Consider the following 20,755-nt stretch of genomic DNA (forward strand, 5'->3'; position numbering starts at 1 on the left):
CTGAAGGGCCTCAGAGAACTCGAGAGAAGACCCGAAGTTAGGCAAACATACACCGGCCTCCCAAGTATCCCATCGGTCCATAGCAAACTTACCTTACTTTATTGATCACAGTCTGTCCGTAATCAGAATTGGCAAATATGCTTTTAAACTGTGGAGGAAGGCGAAGAGATGTATTAATAACCACAAAGTGGGGGAAACGTGATCCTAGATCTGAGTTTTCACACAAATACATTTCTAACCTCGTTTGTGTAAATACACGTGGCTCATCACAGCAATCTGTCCCTTATATGGGCTCTAACACCTTTTGATTAATTTTTGTTTTACACTAATACAGTTCTGAAATGTCAGAGTTATGTAGGAAAAAGACCCAAGGCACCCAGCCCAATCAGTGATCATACTTTTAAAAATAAGGTGCCCAGCTTACTCAGTCTGTGTTTTCAAAGTCCCCGTGGAGTTTTGTATATGTGGTTTGCATGTCTGTTAAAGACTTCTCTACAAGCACGCTTCGTGCACTCCTCCATTCCCCCAGGGAACACTTCTTTAATCGCCCACCTTGACAAGGCATCATGCCACAGACAGATGGTGGAGACAGGCGGGTCCTGCCCCGTGAAGAGTCAGGGGTCTACACCCTGAAGTGGGGAGAGGTGAACGCCACAGGGCAACACAATCTACCACATAAATTCAAAGACACTTCCGGTTGCCAAGAACCAGGCGGAGCTTCAGAAAGGAGACCAGCCTCCGAGCATTTTAGGCAGTGGTGCCAGGATGGGGAGAGGAAAGGAGTCTACAGGGATGTTCAGAAGCAGCGTGGCTCAGAAGGGAGCAGGCTGAACGGGGAAGGATATCTGAAGCCAAATTTCTCCACGTCAGCTTTTGCACGGTGGCTTTGAACTTCACCTTTCTCTTCAGAAACCTGGAGGTGAGAGTAATTCCTACCACAGGGGGCTACAGTGTGTATCCAGTGAGATGGAATATGTGACCCATGGCTTTGGGTGCTGGGTGGGGCTCCAGTACGGTACGTCTTACGAGGAAGACAACTCCAGATACTTGCAAGGGGCCAGAGATAAAGTTGGAACCTCTAGCAGGGGTAAGGTGGAGTTGGGGTGAGGGTCCCCATGAGCATGTTAAGTTTATTAATGCCAAGAATAGGGTGTTTTTTCTCTTTCTGATGACATAACCTCCCCTAGTCCACGGCACTCAGCACAGGGCAACCCCCAGGAACTGTTCCACAAACACTGGCAGACAGATGACGGAATGGATTAAATGTGGAAGATATGACTTGGACGAGTCTTCCCCTCTACAGGCCCCAGCCTCCCTATTTTATCATATGAGTTCACATATCACTGAACTGGGTTGGTGCAAACTTTTATACTTCATGACTTTTTATTATTTTTCTCTTCATGGCAACCAATATCATTTTAGAAAGATGTTACTTCTCTTTTCTTCTAGTCAAATTCAAATAAATTTGACACTCTAATTCTTCTGGGTAGCCTTTTGTCCAGAACACATCTATATGCCTTTTTCAATTCTTTTAAATGCAAGGAGCAGCTGGTATTTCTGTAAACCATCAGAGGCCTGGAAGTTCAATGGACGACCTCCGAAGTCCCTCTCATTGGCCTACTGACCAGAGTCCAGCTAATTTTCTTATTCCCAAAGAAGAGAGATTACAAAATTAGCATCTGGCATAGGAGAATGTATCTTCCCCCCCTTTTTTTTTCTTTTTTTATTCTTCCAGGTCACCCTTTGAGGATGTTGGGATATACACGTCTCAAACTGAAGTCTGGACAAGAAGGCAGGAGTTACCCAAACAGGCCTGCCAGGCTTCTACTGTACAACACAGCCAGCAGGTGAAGAGGAGTTCGAGAAACAGCTTGGAGGTTTGGGATGAAGTCCATACCTCCTCCCTCATCAGTTGAGTGACCTACAGTCACTTAACCTTCCTGATCCTTGGTGGCCTCATCAGCAAAATAGCACCGTAGTACCATCCTTTCCGTTGGGCTGTTTTTAATTTGAAATATTACACATAAAATGCCAGGCACATACATATCAGGGGAACTCCAAATCCCTCTGTAGACTGTTTGGATCCAGCTGGTAGATAATGGACGCTGTGAGACACACAGGGCCTGAGCTGGGACGTCCCAGGGCTACAAAGCGTCTGCTAAGAGGACCTTGAAGAAAGTCTATTGCTTCTCTCTTCCTGTCTCCAGGAAGCTGCAAAGGAGTTCCCGCTATCCCCTTCAGGAGAAGCGCTTCCTGGAAATTAGAAGAATGCTCTATCCCCCCCCACCCCGTCCCTCTGAAATTAAGACCTGACTGAGATCAAGTCTTAAAATTGGTATCTGAAGGCAGAAGGGGTCTTCTGGACACCCATATCCAAAGCAAGCTTGGGCGACATAGTGGCCGCAGCTCAGTGAAGCCACGGGACAACACAGGGGTTCCCTGGAATTAGGAACACAATGATGTTGCGATCCTCAATACACCGAGTACCATCCAAGTGGGAGAGCTGGAATGTAGGTCCGGGATGAGAGGTTAAGTCATGGTCAGCTGGCCCATCGTGCTCAGGTGGTATGACGAGGGGCTAAGGCCAAGGCTGGGCTAATAAAGCCATGGTTTTTATCCTAGCCTCGCCAGCAGGGGCTGTTTGGGCATGAGCACAAGCTCTCTCATGCTATCTAGAAATCATCTGGACAATGATATTTTATGTTCTACCAATTCTGCTTATAAAACTCTTTTGTAGTGAAATAATTCTGAATTGAAAGATACGGTCTTCAATGTCTTCTTTAGTTTTTATAAGAGTTTCTCCACTTAGGGTTCTAAGACATATTTACAGGCTACTGTTTTTTCCCTTTAAAGCTGAACTTTCGGAAACATTGGCTGAAAGTCCTGTAAAAGCTCCTTCAGATCTAACATCTGTGGCTCCAGAATGGAGATTTCCATTCCTTTTCATGCAGACACATTCACTCATAGTAATCAAAATGAAATGACGCTATTGTTCATTTTGAGATTCTTAACAGTGGAGAAAAGTCATATTAATTCAAACAGAGTTCCTTTAACAAACATTAAAAAAAAAAAAAGCCAGATTGGTATAGAAATGTATGTAAATTTGATTGTAGAAAGGAAAAAAGACCTTCAGTTTTTTTCCTCTCTCCAATTCTATAAAAATAGTTTTATTTTAAAACATAATTGTTTTGCTGTGTCTGTTTAAAAATATTCTAGGGACACCTGGGTGGTTAAGTTGAATAAGCATCTAACTCTTGATTTCAGCTCAGGTCTTCATCTCAGGGTCATGAGTTCAAGCCCCATGAAGTGCTCCATGCTGGGTATAGTTACTCAAAAAAAAAAAAAAATTCTAATAGCTTCTCTATCAATGGGCATGGCATGGCTGGAGAAATCTTCTAAAGGCCCTCTGCCATGCCGGGTATTACCCACGTAGGTGCAGATCATGGGGAGGGCCAAGGGTCCAAGGAGGACCTGGGCAACCAGGCACCAGGGGGCTCAGGACAGCTGCAATTGACCAACCAGTAAGTGTGCCTTTCACTATTTCAGCAACTGGGATAGCTATACCAGTGTGTCCTACCTGAACACCAGTCCTATGTGCTGCAAGAAAGTGTTAAAATGAAGAACACTTATACAGAGAAAAGGGTTGGAAAATACTTACAAAATCAGTAATTTGAAGATGTAATTTTTGATAGGCTATAGAATTTCCATCTTCCAAACCAGATGTTCCTGATACTTTCACTCTAATAGTTCCAGGGAATAACTTTCCTGAAATTTAAGCAGAATCTTTTTATAATATTTCATGTAAAGAGGATCCATTTACATTTTGTTTAAAACACAGATTATTCTTAAAAATTCTAAACATTGATGATATTATGGGAAGTCTAGAAAGATGAAAAATGTGACCCAAAATCTCACCCAACCCAACACAACCATTTTTATTTTGGTATTATTCTCGCAGCTTTTTTTCCATGCGTTAGTTTACATTGTCATCATTCCATGGGTCTTCTTTAACTATTGTTACATAAAAAGCATTTTTCCAAACATTACCTAGTCTTCATAACTGCCTGTCTATTCATTCATTTGTTCATTCATTCATTCGAGTAGGCTCCACATGGGCCCAGTGTGGGGCTTGAACACATGATCCTGAGATCAAGAACCACATGCTCTACCAACTGAGCCAGGTGGGCGCCTTTCCCATCACTATTTTTTTTTTTTTTCCGTAACTATTGCATTCAGAGACTGTATAATACTCTATGAAAAAAGTGTTATCTTCATTGATAGTCATTTTTCGGTTTTCATGCTACTGATTATTTAAAAGGAAAAAAAAATGTGTGCAGCCAACATCTATGCACAAACCTATCTTTGGGGTCATTTACTTAGAGTGGATCCCAGAAATGAGATTATTAGTGCTGAAATAGGAACACCTGTTTGGCTTTTGGACTATCTCTAATCCTTGTGGTCCCTCTAGTTTCCACCGAGGTAAAAGCAGGAGCCTCTATTGCCCATAAATTATCCTCTACTACTACTCGGGAGGCTCTTTTTTTAACATTATTTTGCATTTTCTACTCCACTTTAGGTCTGAAATGCAGCTCTGCAGGGTTCATCCCTTATAACTCACCTTTTCTGCAGGTGAAAGATTTATAGTAATATCCCAATGAGCACAGGCAAAAATGGGTATTGTTGAGGCTAACACATGAAGAACCATCTTGACAGGATGCTCCTTGGCAGGGATTGATGGGAACTGAGAGAGAGGAAAAAGAGGTTACAAATCCAAAGAATGACAACAGATTACACCCAGAAACAGACCTAAAAATCTTCATGCCTGCCTCCTAGGCATGTTCAGTTCTTTGGTTGTGTTAATCCATGGTACACCTTTAGAAGAGCGGATGCCTCTAGGTAGTTTTTTTGTGGAAATTCTGGAGCCAGGTGGTTGTCAAACAATAAAGACAGAGGGGGGTGTGCAAGAGTCTGCTCAGAGAGACAGCAGTCTCCTGATTCCATCTTTAGCATCTCTGGTCTCTAACACTAGACAGAGCTTCCTCGTACCATTTGAAAGAAAGCATCCTATTTTCTAGGGAAATATGCATAACCATCTTACAGGGAAGGACAGGCAGGAAGCCCCCCAAAAGAAATGGGGTACTCTCTTTGGGTTAGCATACAAGGCATACAGACACACGAAGAGAGGAAAGGGATGGTAAGGGGACTTTGCAAATTAAGTCAGTGAAAATTCTCAGAGGAAGTGATGAGGGCACATCCCACCCCTGGCTTTCTGAATGGATGACTTGAGTGGATGCTGGGAATTAGTGCAATGGTTTCTACACCACTGGCTGGTGCTCTCAGACCAGGTAGGGCACAACATCCTTCCTCTCTCTGGAGAAGTGGTAGGAATGGGGAGTAGAGTTAAGTCGGAGGAAGATGGTTGACTTGGCTGGCCATTTTCTCCATCTCTGTCAAATGAAATGATTCTGAGCTTTGATCTGAAAAAAGTTTGAGTGACTGATAAGAAGTGTTAATGTTCTTACAACCTACAATAAAAATCGTTGATTAAAAAAAAAACTATATATAAGGTACAACGTGTAGAGCATCTTCTCTTTTGTGATACAAAAGGATATGCACAAACATATTAAGTATGTATGCTTATATTTGCACACATTCCTCTGGAGAAAGATAAGAGAAACCGGCAACAAAAGTTGCCTCTGGGGAAGGGAGAAAGGGTCTGTGTCCTAGGGGTTTAGGAAAGGAGGGAGATCTGGAGCTTACTGCATATACTTCTGCACTGTTTAAGCTTCTTTCCTTCCCTAACTGTGGGTCTAATGCACTTTTTTTTAAAGAAATCAAAAACAAAATAGTGCTGGGGCACCTGCGTGGCTCAGTGGGTTAAAGCCTCTGCTTTCGGCTCGGGTCATGGTCCCAGGGTCCTGGGATCAAGCCCCGCATCGGGCTCTCTGCTCAGCGGGGAGCCTGCTTCCTCCTCTCTCTCTCTGCCTGCCTCTCTGCCTGCTTGTGATCTCTGTCTATCAAATAAATAAATAAAATCTTAAAAAAAATAGTGCTGATGAATATACAGAGTAACAGGAACTCTCATACTGGTGGGAAAGCAAAATGGTACAGCCACCTTGGAAAACAGTCTGACAGTTTCTTACAAAGCTACACATACTCATAGCATAGGATCCAGCAAGTGTACTCCTTGGTATTTACCCAAAGGAGCTGAAAACATGTCCACGCAAAAACCTGCATAGGATAGGAGTATTTATGACCGCTTTATTCGTAATCGCCCAAACTTGAAAGCAACCGAGATGTTATGCCGTAGGTGATATGGGTAAAACTGTGGTACATTCAGACAGTGGGATATTATTCAGAGTTAAAAAGAAATGAGCCATCGAGCATGAAAAGGTATGGAAGAATCTTAAGTGCATAGTACTGAGTGAAATGAGCCAACCTGGAAAGACTAAAACATGAGTCCAACTACATGACTTTCTGGAAGAGGCAAAACCATGGACACCTATACCCAAAGTGGCAATAGTGGAAAGATCACTGGTTGCCAGGGGCTGGTTTGGGGATGAGTAAGCAGAGAACAGTCAATTGGTAGGGTGGTGAAAATGTTCTATGATACCGCACGCTGGATACAGGTCATTATAAGTTATACATTCGTCCAAACCCACAGAATGTGCAGCAGCAACAGGGAGCCCTAGCATAGCCTGCAGACCTTGGATGACGCTGCTGTGTCAGTGAATGTTCACCTGTTGTCACAAATGTACCCTCTGGGGAGGGGTGCTGATAATGAGGAAGGCTATGCACGTGTGGAAGCAGGAAATATATGGGAGAGCTCTGTACCTTCCTCTCCATTTTGTTGTGAATCTACAACTGCTCTAAAAAATAAAGTCTATTAAAATAATTCTTTTAAAAGAGTTAAAAGAAAAAAAAAAAAGCCTTCCTGGGACAAAGCAAGTGTTGAGCACTTAGTATCTCATAAAAAACAGTAGGGCTACCACCCCTCTAACAAGGCACGAGTTAACATTTTAAGTAAAATAAAAGTTTTTTTAAAAAAGGCTCAGCCTTAAGTAAGCAAGGATGCTTTGGACAATCCCAGGGAAGAAATGGAGTCAACTCCGCTCAGGATTCACCAGACAAATAACTCCTGGTATGGCTTCTTTCCAGCAGTAAAGGACAGACCTGTCCGCTGGTCTTCCATGCCAGGAATAAGGGCACAGGATGGTACAGCTGGAAGGGATTTCGGTGGCTTTTTAGTTCAGTCACACCTTATTATGGCTTGGGAAGCTGAAGCCAAGAGAGAGAGGAATTTGCTCCCCTCTCCACAGTGAGCTAGTGGTTGGGCCAGGACACAAGGCGGCTGCCCTATTCCAGGAGAATGTCTGGGTAAGCAGGAATGGCTTGGAAGAGCTCCCTTTCCTGACTCCAGTGGAGCTGGTCTTGCAGCTGTGCCCCAGGTGGCCTAGCCTTCAGAGTGGGCCCTGCAAACATGAAAGCAGGCTGGGAACCAGGTGCCCTGGACAGGCTCTAGCTCCACTTGCTTCATCATCCGTCTCTCAGATCTGTCAAAGAACACTGGGGAAAGCAAAAGTAGTCACTGTAGGGAGATATCGGCTCGCTCTTTGACCTTGGGCAAGTTGCTGCCCTCGCTGGGCCTCAGTTTCCCTGAGAATGACAGGTTTCATGTAGACCCTTCCAGCCTAGATCTGAGGATTATTTTATTTATTTATTTTTTAAAGATCTTATTTATATATTTGACAGACAGATCACAAGTAGGCAGAGAGGCAGACAGAGAGAGAGAGAGAGGAAGCAGGCTCCCTGCTGAGCAGAGAGCCCGATACGGGGCTCGATCCCAGGACCCTGACATCATGACCTGAGCCAAAGGCAGAGGCTTTAACCCAGTAAGCCACCCAAACACCCCTGAGAATTATTTTAGACCAGGGGTTGGCAAACTATGACTCATAGGCCAAATCTGCCTAGTCTTCAGTTTTTGTAAATAGCGTTTTACTGGTATACCGCCAGGCTCATTCTTCTGTATGTTGACCGTGACCACTTTTGTGTTACAATGGCAGAGGGGAGTAGTCCCAAAAGAAAATCCTATTGTGGCCCGCAAAACCTAAAATATTTACTAGTTTGCCTTTACTGATAAAGTTGGCTGACCCCTATTCTAGACCAAACTTTGGTAAATGAGGCAAGTAGTTTCAATAATTCTGGCTTGAGGTCAGACTGCCATCTCTTAGTAGTCCCAAAACATCTGTCCTTTGGACAATGGCCCCGATTCATGTCTAGAGTTGTTTGAGTACTGCTGTTGTTTGGCATTTTATTCCTCAGGCTCCAATTCCATGAATTAACTCAAATTCCAGATTGTGATCGTCCACCATCGTAATGTCCCACTTTTCACTAATACTATTGAGGAGTCAGGGAAGAACAGACTCCTTCCTTGGGTAGATCAGGTAGCTAGACAAGTGTGGCTGGCAAGGCAGTGCTTGTTGGGATCTGGCCTTCTCAGAGAAGCTGAAACTATTTCTAAAAAATCTCCTGGAGAAGTAGCTTGCATAATGTCCACATTCATAAAAACATTCCACATCTAGCTTCAAGCAGCAAGTGGCTTAGCTTTTAGGGTCTCTGCCACCACTACTAGCCTTTGTGACTCCAGTTTTTAATTCCAGGGGTTCATGGTCAGGGAAACCTTGGGTGTTTTTATACCCACTTCTCTCTGCCTGCAGAACACACTTACCTACTGTCCTCCACAATGTCCTGCCTCCACAAGTAAGCAGTCTCTGAGAGAAGGAGTCGCTCTTACCTGTGGGACCGGAGTTTGAGGTGCTGATTGTGGACAAAGTGATGTTGCCAGAAGTCACTGGAGTAACAGTCTCTGAAGAATTATTCTGTGTGCCTGGGGTGATGGTTGATCCATTACTTGTTGGAGAAGGAGAAGTTGAGCCCAAATTGCCACTTCCAGGGGGGCTGGTGTTAGTGGCAGCTATAGGTGTTGTTGCAGCAGTTGTGTTTGTTTTATTTTCTGTAGGTGTGACTGTGGAGTCTGGAACTGGACTTGATACAGGAACCGTGGGAGTGGATAGAGCTGGTGGGGTGGGAGTGGTAGTAGGTGATGGAGATTTTGTGGGAGTAGTAGATGACGCTTCTGTAGGAGTGGTAGTAGATGACGGAGATTTTGTGGGAGTAGTAGATGACGCTTCTGTAGGAGTGGTAGTAGATGACGGAGATTTTGTGGGAGTAGTAGATGACGCTTCTGTAGGAGTGGTAGTAGATGACGGAGATTTTGTGGGAGTAGTAGATGACGCTTCTGTAGGAGTGGTAGTAGATGACAGAGATTTTGTGGGAGTAGTAGATGGCGTTTCTGTGGGACTAGTCGGTGGAATTATTGAAGAAGCAGATGGAGTTGGTGTGGTGCTGGGTGTACTCACGCCTGAAGCGGGTTGAAGTGTATCTGACTGGACAGCTGGGGGAATAGAGATACTAAGTTTCAGAAGGCAGAACACTCAATATATACTGGCAGTTGCTACTATTTCATATTATGAGTACCCAATCATGCTCTTCTGATAAACAAATATAGGTGACTACATTAAAAATGAAAATACATCAGACACCAGGGTGGCTAAGTCATTAAGCGTCTGCCTTTGGCTCAGGTCGTGATCCCAGCGTCCTGGAATTGAGTCCTGCATCGGGTCTTTTGCTCAGCGGGGAGCCTGCTTCTCCCTCTGCCTGCCACCCCCCTCTTTGTGCTCTCTCTCTTTCTGACAAATAAATAAAATCTTAGAAAAAAAAAAACAAACAGGAAAATACAGGACTGCTTCGAACACACACACAGATCCCCATAATAAATAAAATAAAAAATTAAACAGATAAAACTGGAAAAAATGTTATTGAAATCTGTTACAAAAAATATGTATGAAGATGAATACCAAGAAGTTACATCTTTTCTTCCTGCAGTTGCTGAACTATGAATCTGGCTTTTTAACACTCCTGAGTAGTCCTCTGTGAGGACAACTGAAAGCGCCAGCAGGGGGTGCTGTTACTACCCAAAAGTGGCCTCCTTTTGAGGCAATTGTCCTCATTTCCCATTATAAAGCATTTTAGGGAGGGTTGGAAAGGGAGCGTGTTTAAAAGAATGATGAGGGGAGCCTGGGTGGCTCAGTGAGTTTAAGCCTCTGCCTTTGGCTCAGGTCATGATCTCAGGGTCCTGGGATCAAGCCCCGCGTCGGGCTCTCTGCTCAACAGGGATCCTGCTTCCTTCCCCCACCCCCACCTCTCTGCAGACTTGTGATCTCTTGTCTGTCAAACAAAAAAATAAAATCTTAAAAAAAAATGATGAAATAAAAATACTTCATTAAGTGTGTATTAAACTTTCTTCCCCAATTTTCTTTCTAGTGATGTTTACCCATTAATAATTTTAGACACATTGATTTTTTTAAAGAGTAGGATGAGTAGAGATGATCTTTGCCCTAAAGGCTACAGTGATCATCAGAATTGCCTTTTTTCAACTCTTAGGAATCCCTGAACTCATGGAAAAGTAAACTCTTAGTGGTCCAGTGATTAGTCTTCTGGAACCCTTCATTGTCTCAAAGAACTCTGACACTGATAACTAGTTAAAAAAAATTATTAAATGCTTGAGTGAGAAAACAAAACAAAAAAAGTTTTAGTGAGGAAGCAATTCCTAAACCGTCATATTTAAAAACAAAAAACCAAAAAACAAAAAACCTGCTGATGGCCCCTGGGTCTGTGAGCAACTCCCCCACCCCACCCACCCCGACAGAATCTGGGTCTTCACCTTCAACAGGGTCTGGCTCAAATAATCATTGAAGGTTAAAGAGATAAACAATGGGTCTTCTAGCAGCAAGGAAATGACTCATCTTGACTGATTTCTGCTTCTTTTTTCATCTAACAAGGGCGTACCCTACGCCAGATAGTAACTGTGAAGTCGATACAAGTATCCCCATTTGACAGAAGAGCCCCCCACTATCCAGAGGGGTTTAGGGATTTGCCCAGAGGTAAGCCTTAATTCCCATGGAGAAGCGATCAGAGGACTGTTGATGCTAGCTAGAACCAGAAATTAAACCAGACCCTGTAGGGGCCAAAGGAAAGGCTACCAGGCACCAGACCTTTTGAATCTACTGATTTGTGCTTGTCTGACCTGAGGAACTCTGGAGGACAAATCTCTGACTTGCTGAACCCCACACCCCATAGTCCAGAGGCCCCTTGACTTCTGCTCTGTCTTCCTTCACCGCAGACTTAAATACCCTATGTCTTTGAGCAGAGTCAGAAAATAGCCTGCTGGGCCACAGAACTGGTACAGTAAGCCTGTTAGTTCTAGCTCCAAGACAGCAAATGCAATTAAAAGAATTAAAAATAGTAAATATGTTGGGCACCTGGGTGGGTCCGTAGGTTAAGCATCTGTTTGGCTCAAGTCATGATTCCAGGGTCTTGATCCCAGGGTCCTGCCTGGGGGTGGGGGGGAGGGCGGGGATGGTCCCTGCTTGGGAGTCTGCTTCTCCCTCTCCCTCTGCCCCTCCCCGCTTCCTGTGCTTGTGCCATTCTCTCTCAAATAAATCAATAAAATCATTAAAAAAAAATAAAATGTAAAAACAGCAATCATTTAAAAAAACTGTAAAATGTTTCTTACCTGAGGTTGCAAAAAGGAGGCTGAGAAGAGTGAGGTGAGCAAGGGCTCTCATTTTAGACGTTCTTGCTGGGCTGTCCAAGGAGGAAATGACTTCCCCTCAACCGTCTTTAGTTTTTAACCCGCTTTTGGGTGCAAAGTCCAGTCATTAACTGACGTCAGTGAGCCAGAGGCAATTACTTGTTGGGGTTTGGTCCCATACCATAAGTCTCTTCTGAGCTTTTGAGATAAAAGAAGTGGGCCTGGACTTAGAGAACAATTTTCTGTTCAGAATATTCTTCCAAATTATTATAGTCCAAAATAGTTCAAAACAGCCTAAATATCCTTGGGAGGTGGTGTGGGGTGGGGGAGCAGTTAATCTCTATACCCCAACTATCCCCGGGCGACCACCTGTTAGGAGGCCACCATTCCTTTGAACACCCGATGGGAGCATCTGTGGGCCACTCCCTGCCATTTGAATGTGGAGACGCAGTTTCCTCCCACTGTAGCTTCAAGAATCCCTGGGGGGCTCTACCATGGTTTCCCCACACTGTGGCCTAGCTTTTGGTCGGCCTCCCTGAAGGCCACTTTGAGCAACTTTGTAATCCTGTCTCCAGGTTTCCATGGCTCTCCACATAGCACTTTACCTAGACAAGGCCCCCTATTCATGCCCTCAAACACACTCGATCTCCAACTGTAGCATTTAGCCTAACTTTACTGAAGGCTTGGGGGTGACCACTCCAGGAGGGGGAAATTCGGTGCAAAAAAGGAAAAACTTAAAACAGATGACTACGTGTTTTCACTCCTTGGTTGTTCTCTGGCTGGCCGTCTGCTCCCAGCTCCTCGACTCACCTCTTGTCCCTGAACCCCTGACTTCTTGCCGCCTTCTGGGAACCAGGCCTGTCCCTCAGAGAGGAGCCTTCTGAACCCAGGCCTCCCTCCCTACAGCTCAGAACCACAGCTCTCCCAGGGCCCAGGCCTGCCAGAGGGTGAATCCAATCACCCCTTGGAAATATTAGCCAGAGTTTTACCTCTCACCTTAGTGAAGACCAATTTTTTTTTATATTATTACAGAGAAGATTGCTTCCTTGTGGTCCCAAAAGTCTCCGTTCAGGAGTAGGATTTTCGGTTTACTCTTATATAGCCAAGAGGCTCATTTAAATATTTTTCCCAAACAAGGAAAACTGTGCTATTACTCTCAGCTTGAAGGATCCTGGCCCCAGAAGTTAAATCAAAGCCTCTTTTTCACCTTTTCTCTTTTTAAATTTGCTTTACTGAGTTAGGCCTAACTTACATCAATAAACGGATCCCTTTAACATGTAAAATTCAGTGAGTTTTGATAGATGTGTATATATGTGAAACTACCACTATAATCATGATACAGAACATTTCTCTCACACCCAAAAGTTTCCTCTTGCCCCTGTGCAGCCCATTCCCCCCTCCACCCCCAACCCCAGGCAATGACTAACCTGCTTTTTGTCACTAGCGATTAGTTTGCTTTTTCTAAAAATGTGTATAAATGGAGTAATAAGGTATGTACTAGCCTATGTTTGAAGCTCCTCCTTGGTACAATGATTTCAAAATTCATCCATATTACTGTGTATATCAGCCCTTTCTTTTACAATTTATGTATAATTTATCTATCATGTACATATGTACAATTTATATATAATAATTTATGTAATTATTTTAAAGTTGTGATATGGGCATATACCTATGAAATGATGATCATAATCAACATACCCAATGTTCTCATAATCCCCAAAAGCTTTGTGCCTGTCCTTCCATACAACCCCAGTTTGAGGTAACCACTAATCTGCTTCCTGTCACTATAGATTAGTTTGCATTTTCTAGAATTTTATAGAAATGGAATCATACGGATGTACTGGGTTTGGGGATTTTTATTTTTTGGTCTGGCTTCTTTTACTCAGCATAATTATTTTGAGATTCATCCCTGTTGTTTTGTGTATTAATAGTACGTACATATAATTCTGCATTCATCTGAAAGTGTTTCCTTAGGATAAAGTCCCAGAAGTGAATTTCTCAGTTATTTCTCAGTTAAAAAAACACATTTTAGAAAAGATATTATTGGGGCGCCTGGGTGGCTCAGTGGGCTAAAGCCTTTCCTTTCGGCTCGGGTCATGATCCCAGGGTCCTGGGATTGAGCCCTGCATTGGGATCTCTGCTCGACAGGGAGCCTGCTTTCTCCTCTCTCTCTCTGCCTGCCTCTCTGCCTACTTGTGATCTCTGTCTGTCAAATAAATAAATAAAATCTTTAAAAAAAAAGATTTTATTTATTTATTGGAGAGAGAGTGAGAGAAAGAGCATGAGAAGCCAGAGGGGAAAGCAGACTCCCTGCTGAATGGGGAGCCCGCTGAGGGACTCTATCCCAGGACTCCGAGATCATGACCTGAGCGGAAGGCAGATGCTTAACCGGCTGAGCCACCCAGGTGCCCCCCGCAAAACCATTTTTTATAGCTCTTACTATCTGTTGCTGAATGTCCTTTTGAAGGGAATATAGCCTTTGTAAGCTTATGAAATTATTTGTACTCTCACCAGAACTGGATATTCTTCATGCAGGCATTTTTAAAGATGTAAAATTTTATTGTATTTTATTTTGCTAGTAGCATGTCCTTGAAATGAGTGAAGAGTATTTTCCTCACATTGCTTTATGAATTTTATTTTCTCTTCTACAAATCATTCAATTGTGACAGCCAACTTTTGGGAGGTAAGTTATCCAAAAACACTGTGAATCTGAAGACCCAGGACCATATCTCATTTACTTCGCATTCCCTGGACGCTGTACCTCGAGCAAACTGAATGGCATTTGCCCATTCTTTCCTTTGTTCCATAAATGTTTACCCAGCACTTGCTATGTGTCATCTGCTCTACAGGGCACAAAGGAGTGAACAAAGCAAGGAAGTTCTCAAGGAAGGTGGACAACAGACAACCAAACTGACAAACAGGCCAAGTAAGCTCATGTTGTGGCGAAGGGCATGGAGGAGACGAACTGGGGGGCCTGTGGTCAGGTGGGGAGAGCAGCTCCTTTAGCTGAGACCACCAAGAACCCTCCTTGCCTTCTCGGCTTCAATGCTCCCATGACTTCCTGTTGTCGGAATAAAATTCACATTCCCCGTGGCTCAGGCCCCCTCTGCCTCTCTGACATCACCACTCCCTTATCTCCTGGAATTAAGCTCTTGGAGAAGTTGTATGGAGGGATTTTCCCCAGGAAGTAACTTGACCTCTCACATACTCACTGACCAGTACAGGGGTGGTGTAGGGGAGTTGTTACACACCGGTGCGGATACTCCCTTTCTGCCCAAACTGTAATTCAGGTTTCCTCAGAGAGATCTGAGAAGTTCTAGAGATTTATAACACTGCTTGTAGGGGGGCTAGTACCGGGCCCCTGGGCTTGTTGCTCTTCGGGGGGAAAACTGCCGTCAACCGTAGGAAGTATGTGAGCACCTGTCTGGGGGTTGTAGTGGTTTTTGGTTTGTACCTGTCAGCTTCCCCAGTCCATTGTCTCCTAAAATGAGAGATGGCGGGATGAGAGCAGTGGCCCCTGAAGTGCTTCCCCAGACCAGCAGCAGCTCCATGACTTGGGAACTTTTAGAAATGTACCTTTATGGGGTGCCTGGGTGGCTCAGTGGGTTAAAGCCTCTCCCTTGGCTCAGGTCATGATCCCAGGGTCCTGGGATCAAGCCCTGCAACAGGCTCTCTGCTCAGCAGGGAGCCTGCTTCCTCCTCTCTCTCTCTCTGCCTGCCTCTCCTCCTACTTGTGATCTCTCTCTCTGTCAAATAAATAAATAAAATCTTTAAAAAAAAAGAAGAAGAAGAAAGAAGTGTACCTTTCTGGCCGAAGCCCAGACTTAGTGCATCAGCCGTCTGGGTTTTAACAAGACCCCAGGTAACTAGCGTGTGTGCTCAGGTGTGACAGTCAGGCCGCCTGTGGTCTGTGGTCACCATTAGAAAACACAGATTCACTTGGAGGGGGAAAGTAATTGCCTTTTCGAATGTGTTTCAGTCATTCTGATTACACCAGGAGAAATTCACGTTTACTGCCAGTATATCCAACACCTGCTCTGATACTTGCATATTTCCCTTTGCAAGGAAGATAGAGCAGCCCCACACACAGAGCCTTTGGCGGAGATCTCCCTCTAGACAACCCACTAACACTTTATTTTTATTGTATTTATTTTATGGTGACTTTATATTTATGGTAAAAGAAACTAGTTTTTTTATTTGAGGTGATGATGTAAAGTTTAATTTAAAAGTAAATTTATTTTGGCAGTGGGTGGCTCAGTTGGTTAAGCATCTGCCTTCGGCTCAGGTCATGATCCCAGGATCCTCGAATGGAGCCCCACATTGGGGGGCCCAGCTCAGCAGGGAGTCAACTTCTCCCTCTCCCTCTGCCCCTCCCCCCGCTCATACACACATGCACTCTCTCTTCCTCAAATAAATAAACTCTTATTCTTTTAATTTTTAAAAAATTTTTCAAAGATTTTATTTCTTTATTTGACACAGAGAGAGACAGCAAGAAAGGAACACAAGCAGGGGGAGTGGGAGAGGGAGAGGCAGGCTTCCCACTGAGCAGGGACCCTAGCGCAGGGCTGGATCCCAGAACCCTGGGATCATGACCCAAACAGAAGACAGACGCTTAACTGACTGAGCTACCCAGGGGCCCCCATAAATAAACTCTTAAAAATATATATATATAAAAAAAAAAGTAAATTCATTTAGGTCATACGGTGCCTGGGTGGCTCAGTCAGTTGAGTGTCTGAGTTCAGGTCAGGTCATGATCCTGGGGTCCTGGGACAGAGCCCCATGATCAAACCCTGTGTCAGGCCTCTGCTCAGCAGGGAATATGCTTGTCCCTCTCCCTCTGCATATCAACCCCCTCCAAATAAATAAAATCTTAAAAATAAAAAATGTAAATTAATTTAGGTCTTAAATAAGCCAATTTCAAGAACAATATTCTAGGAGAAAGAGTAAAGACAATATGTAGTTTGACAAGAATCTTGAAGGTGGTACAAAACTGTCTAACAGTCAGAAGTCACCATGCTAGGGTACCTCCTTGGGTGACTTGAAGAAAAGTTCTTTCAGACTTACTGGCGGTGTGGAAGCAAACAAGTAAGTTACCTAAAAAAGAAATACAAACTACCAGCACCATGAAAAATGAAACATTACACTAGAAAAAAAGAAAGCTAACCCAAACCTCAGTGGAGCTGACCTGTTGTTTTCTAATAGAATTTAATCAGGTAGTGCTTATTCTTGAGCATTTGGCTCCTATACCCAGCTGACTGTCAGTCATGGGGGAGGTCAATGACATTTAAACTTGACATTCAAGGCTTGAACTCAACTGGCAACTATCCTAATAATCTTTAACCAGACATTCTTTTTGATTATTGGTCGTTACCTATGAAATGTCTCTTCTGGGGCACCTGGGTGCCCCAGTCAGTTAAGTGTCTGCCTTCGGCTCAGGTCATAATCCCGGGTTTCTGGGATTGAACCTCATGTTGGGCTCAGCACTTGATGGGAAGTCTGTTTCTCCATCTGCCCCTTCCCCCCGACTTGTGTGCGCTTGCTCTCTCTCTCTCTAATAAATAAATAAAATCTTTTTAAAAAAATGTCTTTTCTAAGAAGGAATTTTTGATTTGGCTTTCTTTCTTTTTTTTTTTTTTTTAAAGATTTTATTTGTTTATTTGACAGACAGAGATCACAAGTAGGCAGAGAGGCAGGCAGAGAGAGAGAGAGGGAAGCAGGCTCCCCGCCAAGCAGAGAGCCCGATGTGGGACTCGATCTCAGGACCCTGAGATCATGACCCGAGCCGAAGGCAGCGGCTTAACCCACTGAGCCACCCAGGCGCCCCTGATTTGGCTTTCTAAGGAATGGTTTTCTCTATGACAAATTTGAAATAAAACCTCACCATGTACTCACAAGCAATAACCTGAGAGGTTGCTCTACGCTAGGAACCGATTAAATACTATGACTGCAGGCCTGTTTTAGGGCAAAGATTTAAAGAATGATAAAAATTGCTGTTGGCAATGGTGCGTGACAAACAGACCTTATGCACAGCTTTTGGGGGAAGGGAAAGTTGGCAATACATATTACAGACCTTTAAAAATGGGCATACGCCAACTTCTGGAAAGATAGCAGAGTAGGAGGATCCTGAGCTCATCTCGTCCCAGAGACATGCTGAGGTCACAGCCAGATCGGTGCAACTAACTCTGAAACCAACCCAAAGACTGGCAGAACAGACTTTCCACAGGGAACTGTAGAGAGGCCCTAACAAGAAGGGTAGGAGGGACAGAGACAGGTTGGGAACCAAACCCCCAGCAGGACTAACCCCAAGCAGGAGGGCTACCATTTGCACAGAGAAAGAAGCAAGAGGATCAGATGCCATCCCAGGCCAGGGAGACCTGCCCTGGGAAGACCACTACCCATAACATTTGACTTTAAAACCGGGGGGGGGGGGTAACTCTCCAAGTTTTATAATAATCAGGGCTTAACTCTGGGTCCTTTAAAAATCAGTGGGCATGGGACACCTGGGTGGCTCAGCCGGTTGAGAGTCTGCCTTTGGCTCAGGTCCTAATCCCCGGGTCCTCAGACTGAGTCCTACAGCAGGCTCCCTGCTCAGCGGGGAGTCAGTCTGCTTCTACCTCTCCCTCTGCCTGCTGCTCCCCCTGCTTGTGCTCTCTTATATTCTCGCTCTCTCTCTCTGGAAAATAAATAAATAAAGCTTAAAAAAAAAAATCAGCAGCCTTAGCTCTGGGAGAGCTGAAAGAGAGAGGAAACAGAGTCCCTGCCCTTTAAGAAGCACCAGAAAACCCCATTCAGATACAGCAAAGAAGTAGCAGTTTGAACAGAGCCCTAGGTATATGTGAAGGAGATTTACTTACTAATCTCAGAATGGCTGCTGGAGGGGCAGGCTTCTTCAGGAGACTTCTCCAAGAGCTAAAGGGCTGAACACACCTTTCTCCTCTCCACCCCCAGCGTGGACAGCAGGACACTCACAGAACCAGCAGGAACACGCCGGACCTAGCTGGCTAGCCCGGGTGCCCCACCCCCAGGTCTCCTGTAGAGCTACCCCACCCAACTTGCACGACTCAGCTGGAGTCCCTCCAAAGCGGCTCATGCCCTGGAGCGTAGAAGGTGACCACACACACACCAGTGTGCCTGCAGTCCCAGCAGCCAAACTCACGTTAGGCCACCAAACGAGTCTCAATAAATTCAAAAAGACTGAGATCACATTATATGTCATTCTGGACCACAGCAATAGGAAACTAGAAATCAATCACAAGTAAAAGTGTGGAAAGACCACAAATACAGAGAGGGTAAATAACATGCTACTAAACACTGAATGGGTCAACCAAGGAATCAAAGAGGAAATAAAAAATTAAAAACAGAATTACCAGGGGTGCCTGGGTGGCTCAGTAGGTTAAGCCTCTGCCTTCAGCTCAGGTCGTGGTCTCGGGGTCCTAGGATCGAGCCTCAAGTCGGGCTCTCTGCTCAGCGGGGAGCCTGCTTCCCCTTCTCTCTCTGCCTGCCTCTTTGCCTACTTGTGATCTCTCTCTCCGTCAAATAAATAAATAAAATCTTTAAAAACAAATAGAATTACCATATGATTCAGTATGAAAAATGAAAACAGTAATTTGGAAAGATACATGCTTCCTATGCTCATTGCAGCATTATTTACAATAGCCAAGATAGGGAATCAATGCAAGTGTCCATCCACAGATGAATGGATAAAGAAGACACGCTACATATATGATCTACATGCAATGGAATATTATTTGGCCATAAAAAGGATGAGATCTTGCCATTTTCAACAACATGGATGGACCTAGAGGGTATTGTGCTAATAAGTCATTCAGAGATAAATACCATATGATTTCACTCATATGTGGAATTGAAGAAACAAATGAACAAGCAAAGAAAAAAGAAAAAGAGAAACCAGGAAACAGACTCTTATCTATAGCAAAAAACTGATGGTTACCAGGGGGGAGTTGGGTGGGGGAAGGGATGAAAGGGGTGGTGGGGATTAAAGAGGACATTTACCTTGATGAGCACTGATGTAAAGGATTATTGAATCTATATTGTACACCTGAAACTAATAAAACACTGTACAGTTACACTTCAATAAAAAAAAAGAAAGAAAATAATATGGAAATATCCCTTGATCAGCAATTCCATTCTAGGAATTTGTCCTAAGGAAATAGCTAGACATGTGCTCAAAGACATTGGTACATTGATGTAGCTTGGTCAAAACAAGTTTGGTGAATTCTTGAGAAAAATACTATGTAGTCATCATCCCAAAAGAAAATTTCAACAATACTGTATTTTTACTAAGTGTGAATAAACTACAACATAAAATATACCAGGAGGTATGGGGGGTGGGTTCCACCTGCCAGTGCTGAGTTTACATTATTTGCTTCATTCACCAAATACTTTAGAGTATCTATACATGCCAGAAACGGTCCCAGGCTCTGAGGTTATAGTGACGAACCGAAATGAGCATTTCTGAGGTGACTCTTGCAAAGCGCTTAAGGACACATTCCCGATGTGGTGGGAACATGTATAATGGGAAAAGCTCTCCTCGAAACACTGCGAAAAGCAGGGTAAGGGTGACACTCGGCAGAGGTCAGCACACACTGGGCACGCGATAGCCCTCCCCAGGCTGACTTTCTTCAGCGGTGTGAAAATAAAAGAGAACTCATTTAAAAAAGAGCTGGGAAGCCCTGACCGGGCTCTGTCACTCTTGTACCACTCCTGGCAGCCCGTATAACCAGCAGGAAGAAGGAAGATCATTCTTGACAAGGGAGGGGCAGTTTTCACAGAGCAATTTCACTGCCTGCTTGCAAGAAAAAGAAGGAAGATCCCTGCCCCAGCTACAGCACATGACCTGAACCCAATGAGAAACCACCCCAACCTCCAACTCTTGTTCTTCTCCAGTGAACTTGTGTTCAAAACAGTCGTCCCTGATGTCTTCCTACAAGCTAACAGAAGTTGACCTTCCCTTTTCTTTGTCTCTGGACTTGCTTGTGGTCTGCCATACTTTCCAATTCTTCTGTTATTCCTACATAGGCTTATTTTGCTGGTTAAATAACCGGCTATTTTATTTGTAAGTTTGATAAGGACAGAAAT

General features: G+C 44.1%; 1 protein-coding gene across 3 annotated transcripts in view; it reads right to left on the reverse strand.

Moving 5' to 3' along the window:
* Nucleotides 1-18,782, reverse strand: part of MUC13 (mucin 13, cell surface associated) — a 30,419-nt gene extending 11,637 nt beyond the window's left edge. The window contains exons 1-6 of one of the 3 annotated variants that reach the window (XM_032335731.1): nt 18,511-18,782; nt 11,636-11,851; nt 8,795-9,298; nt 4,619-4,741; nt 3,659-3,765; nt 93-148 (exon numbers count right to left, since the gene is read on the reverse strand). In XM_032335731.1, coding sequence (XP_032191622.1) covers nt 93-148; nt 3,659-3,765; nt 4,619-4,741; nt 8,795-9,298; nt 11,636-11,687 — 842 coding nt within the window. In that variant the 5' untranslated portion in view covers nt 11,688-11,851; nt 18,511-18,782. Of the gene's footprint in view, nt 1-92; nt 149-3,658; nt 3,766-4,618; nt 4,742-8,794; nt 9,455-11,635; nt 11,852-18,510 lie in introns of all 3 variants that reach the window. The other 2 variants (XM_032335721.1, XM_032335712.1) reach the window with 2 other exon arrangements.
* Between the last annotated feature and the right edge of the window lie 1,973 nt (nt 18,783-20,755).

This window comes from Mustela erminea, chromosome 1 (genome assembly GCF_009829155.1).
Source record: "Mustela erminea isolate mMusErm1 chromosome 1, mMusErm1.Pri, whole genome shotgun sequence".
Lineage (NCBI taxonomy): Eukaryota > Metazoa > Chordata > Mammalia > Carnivora > Mustelidae > Mustela > Mustela erminea.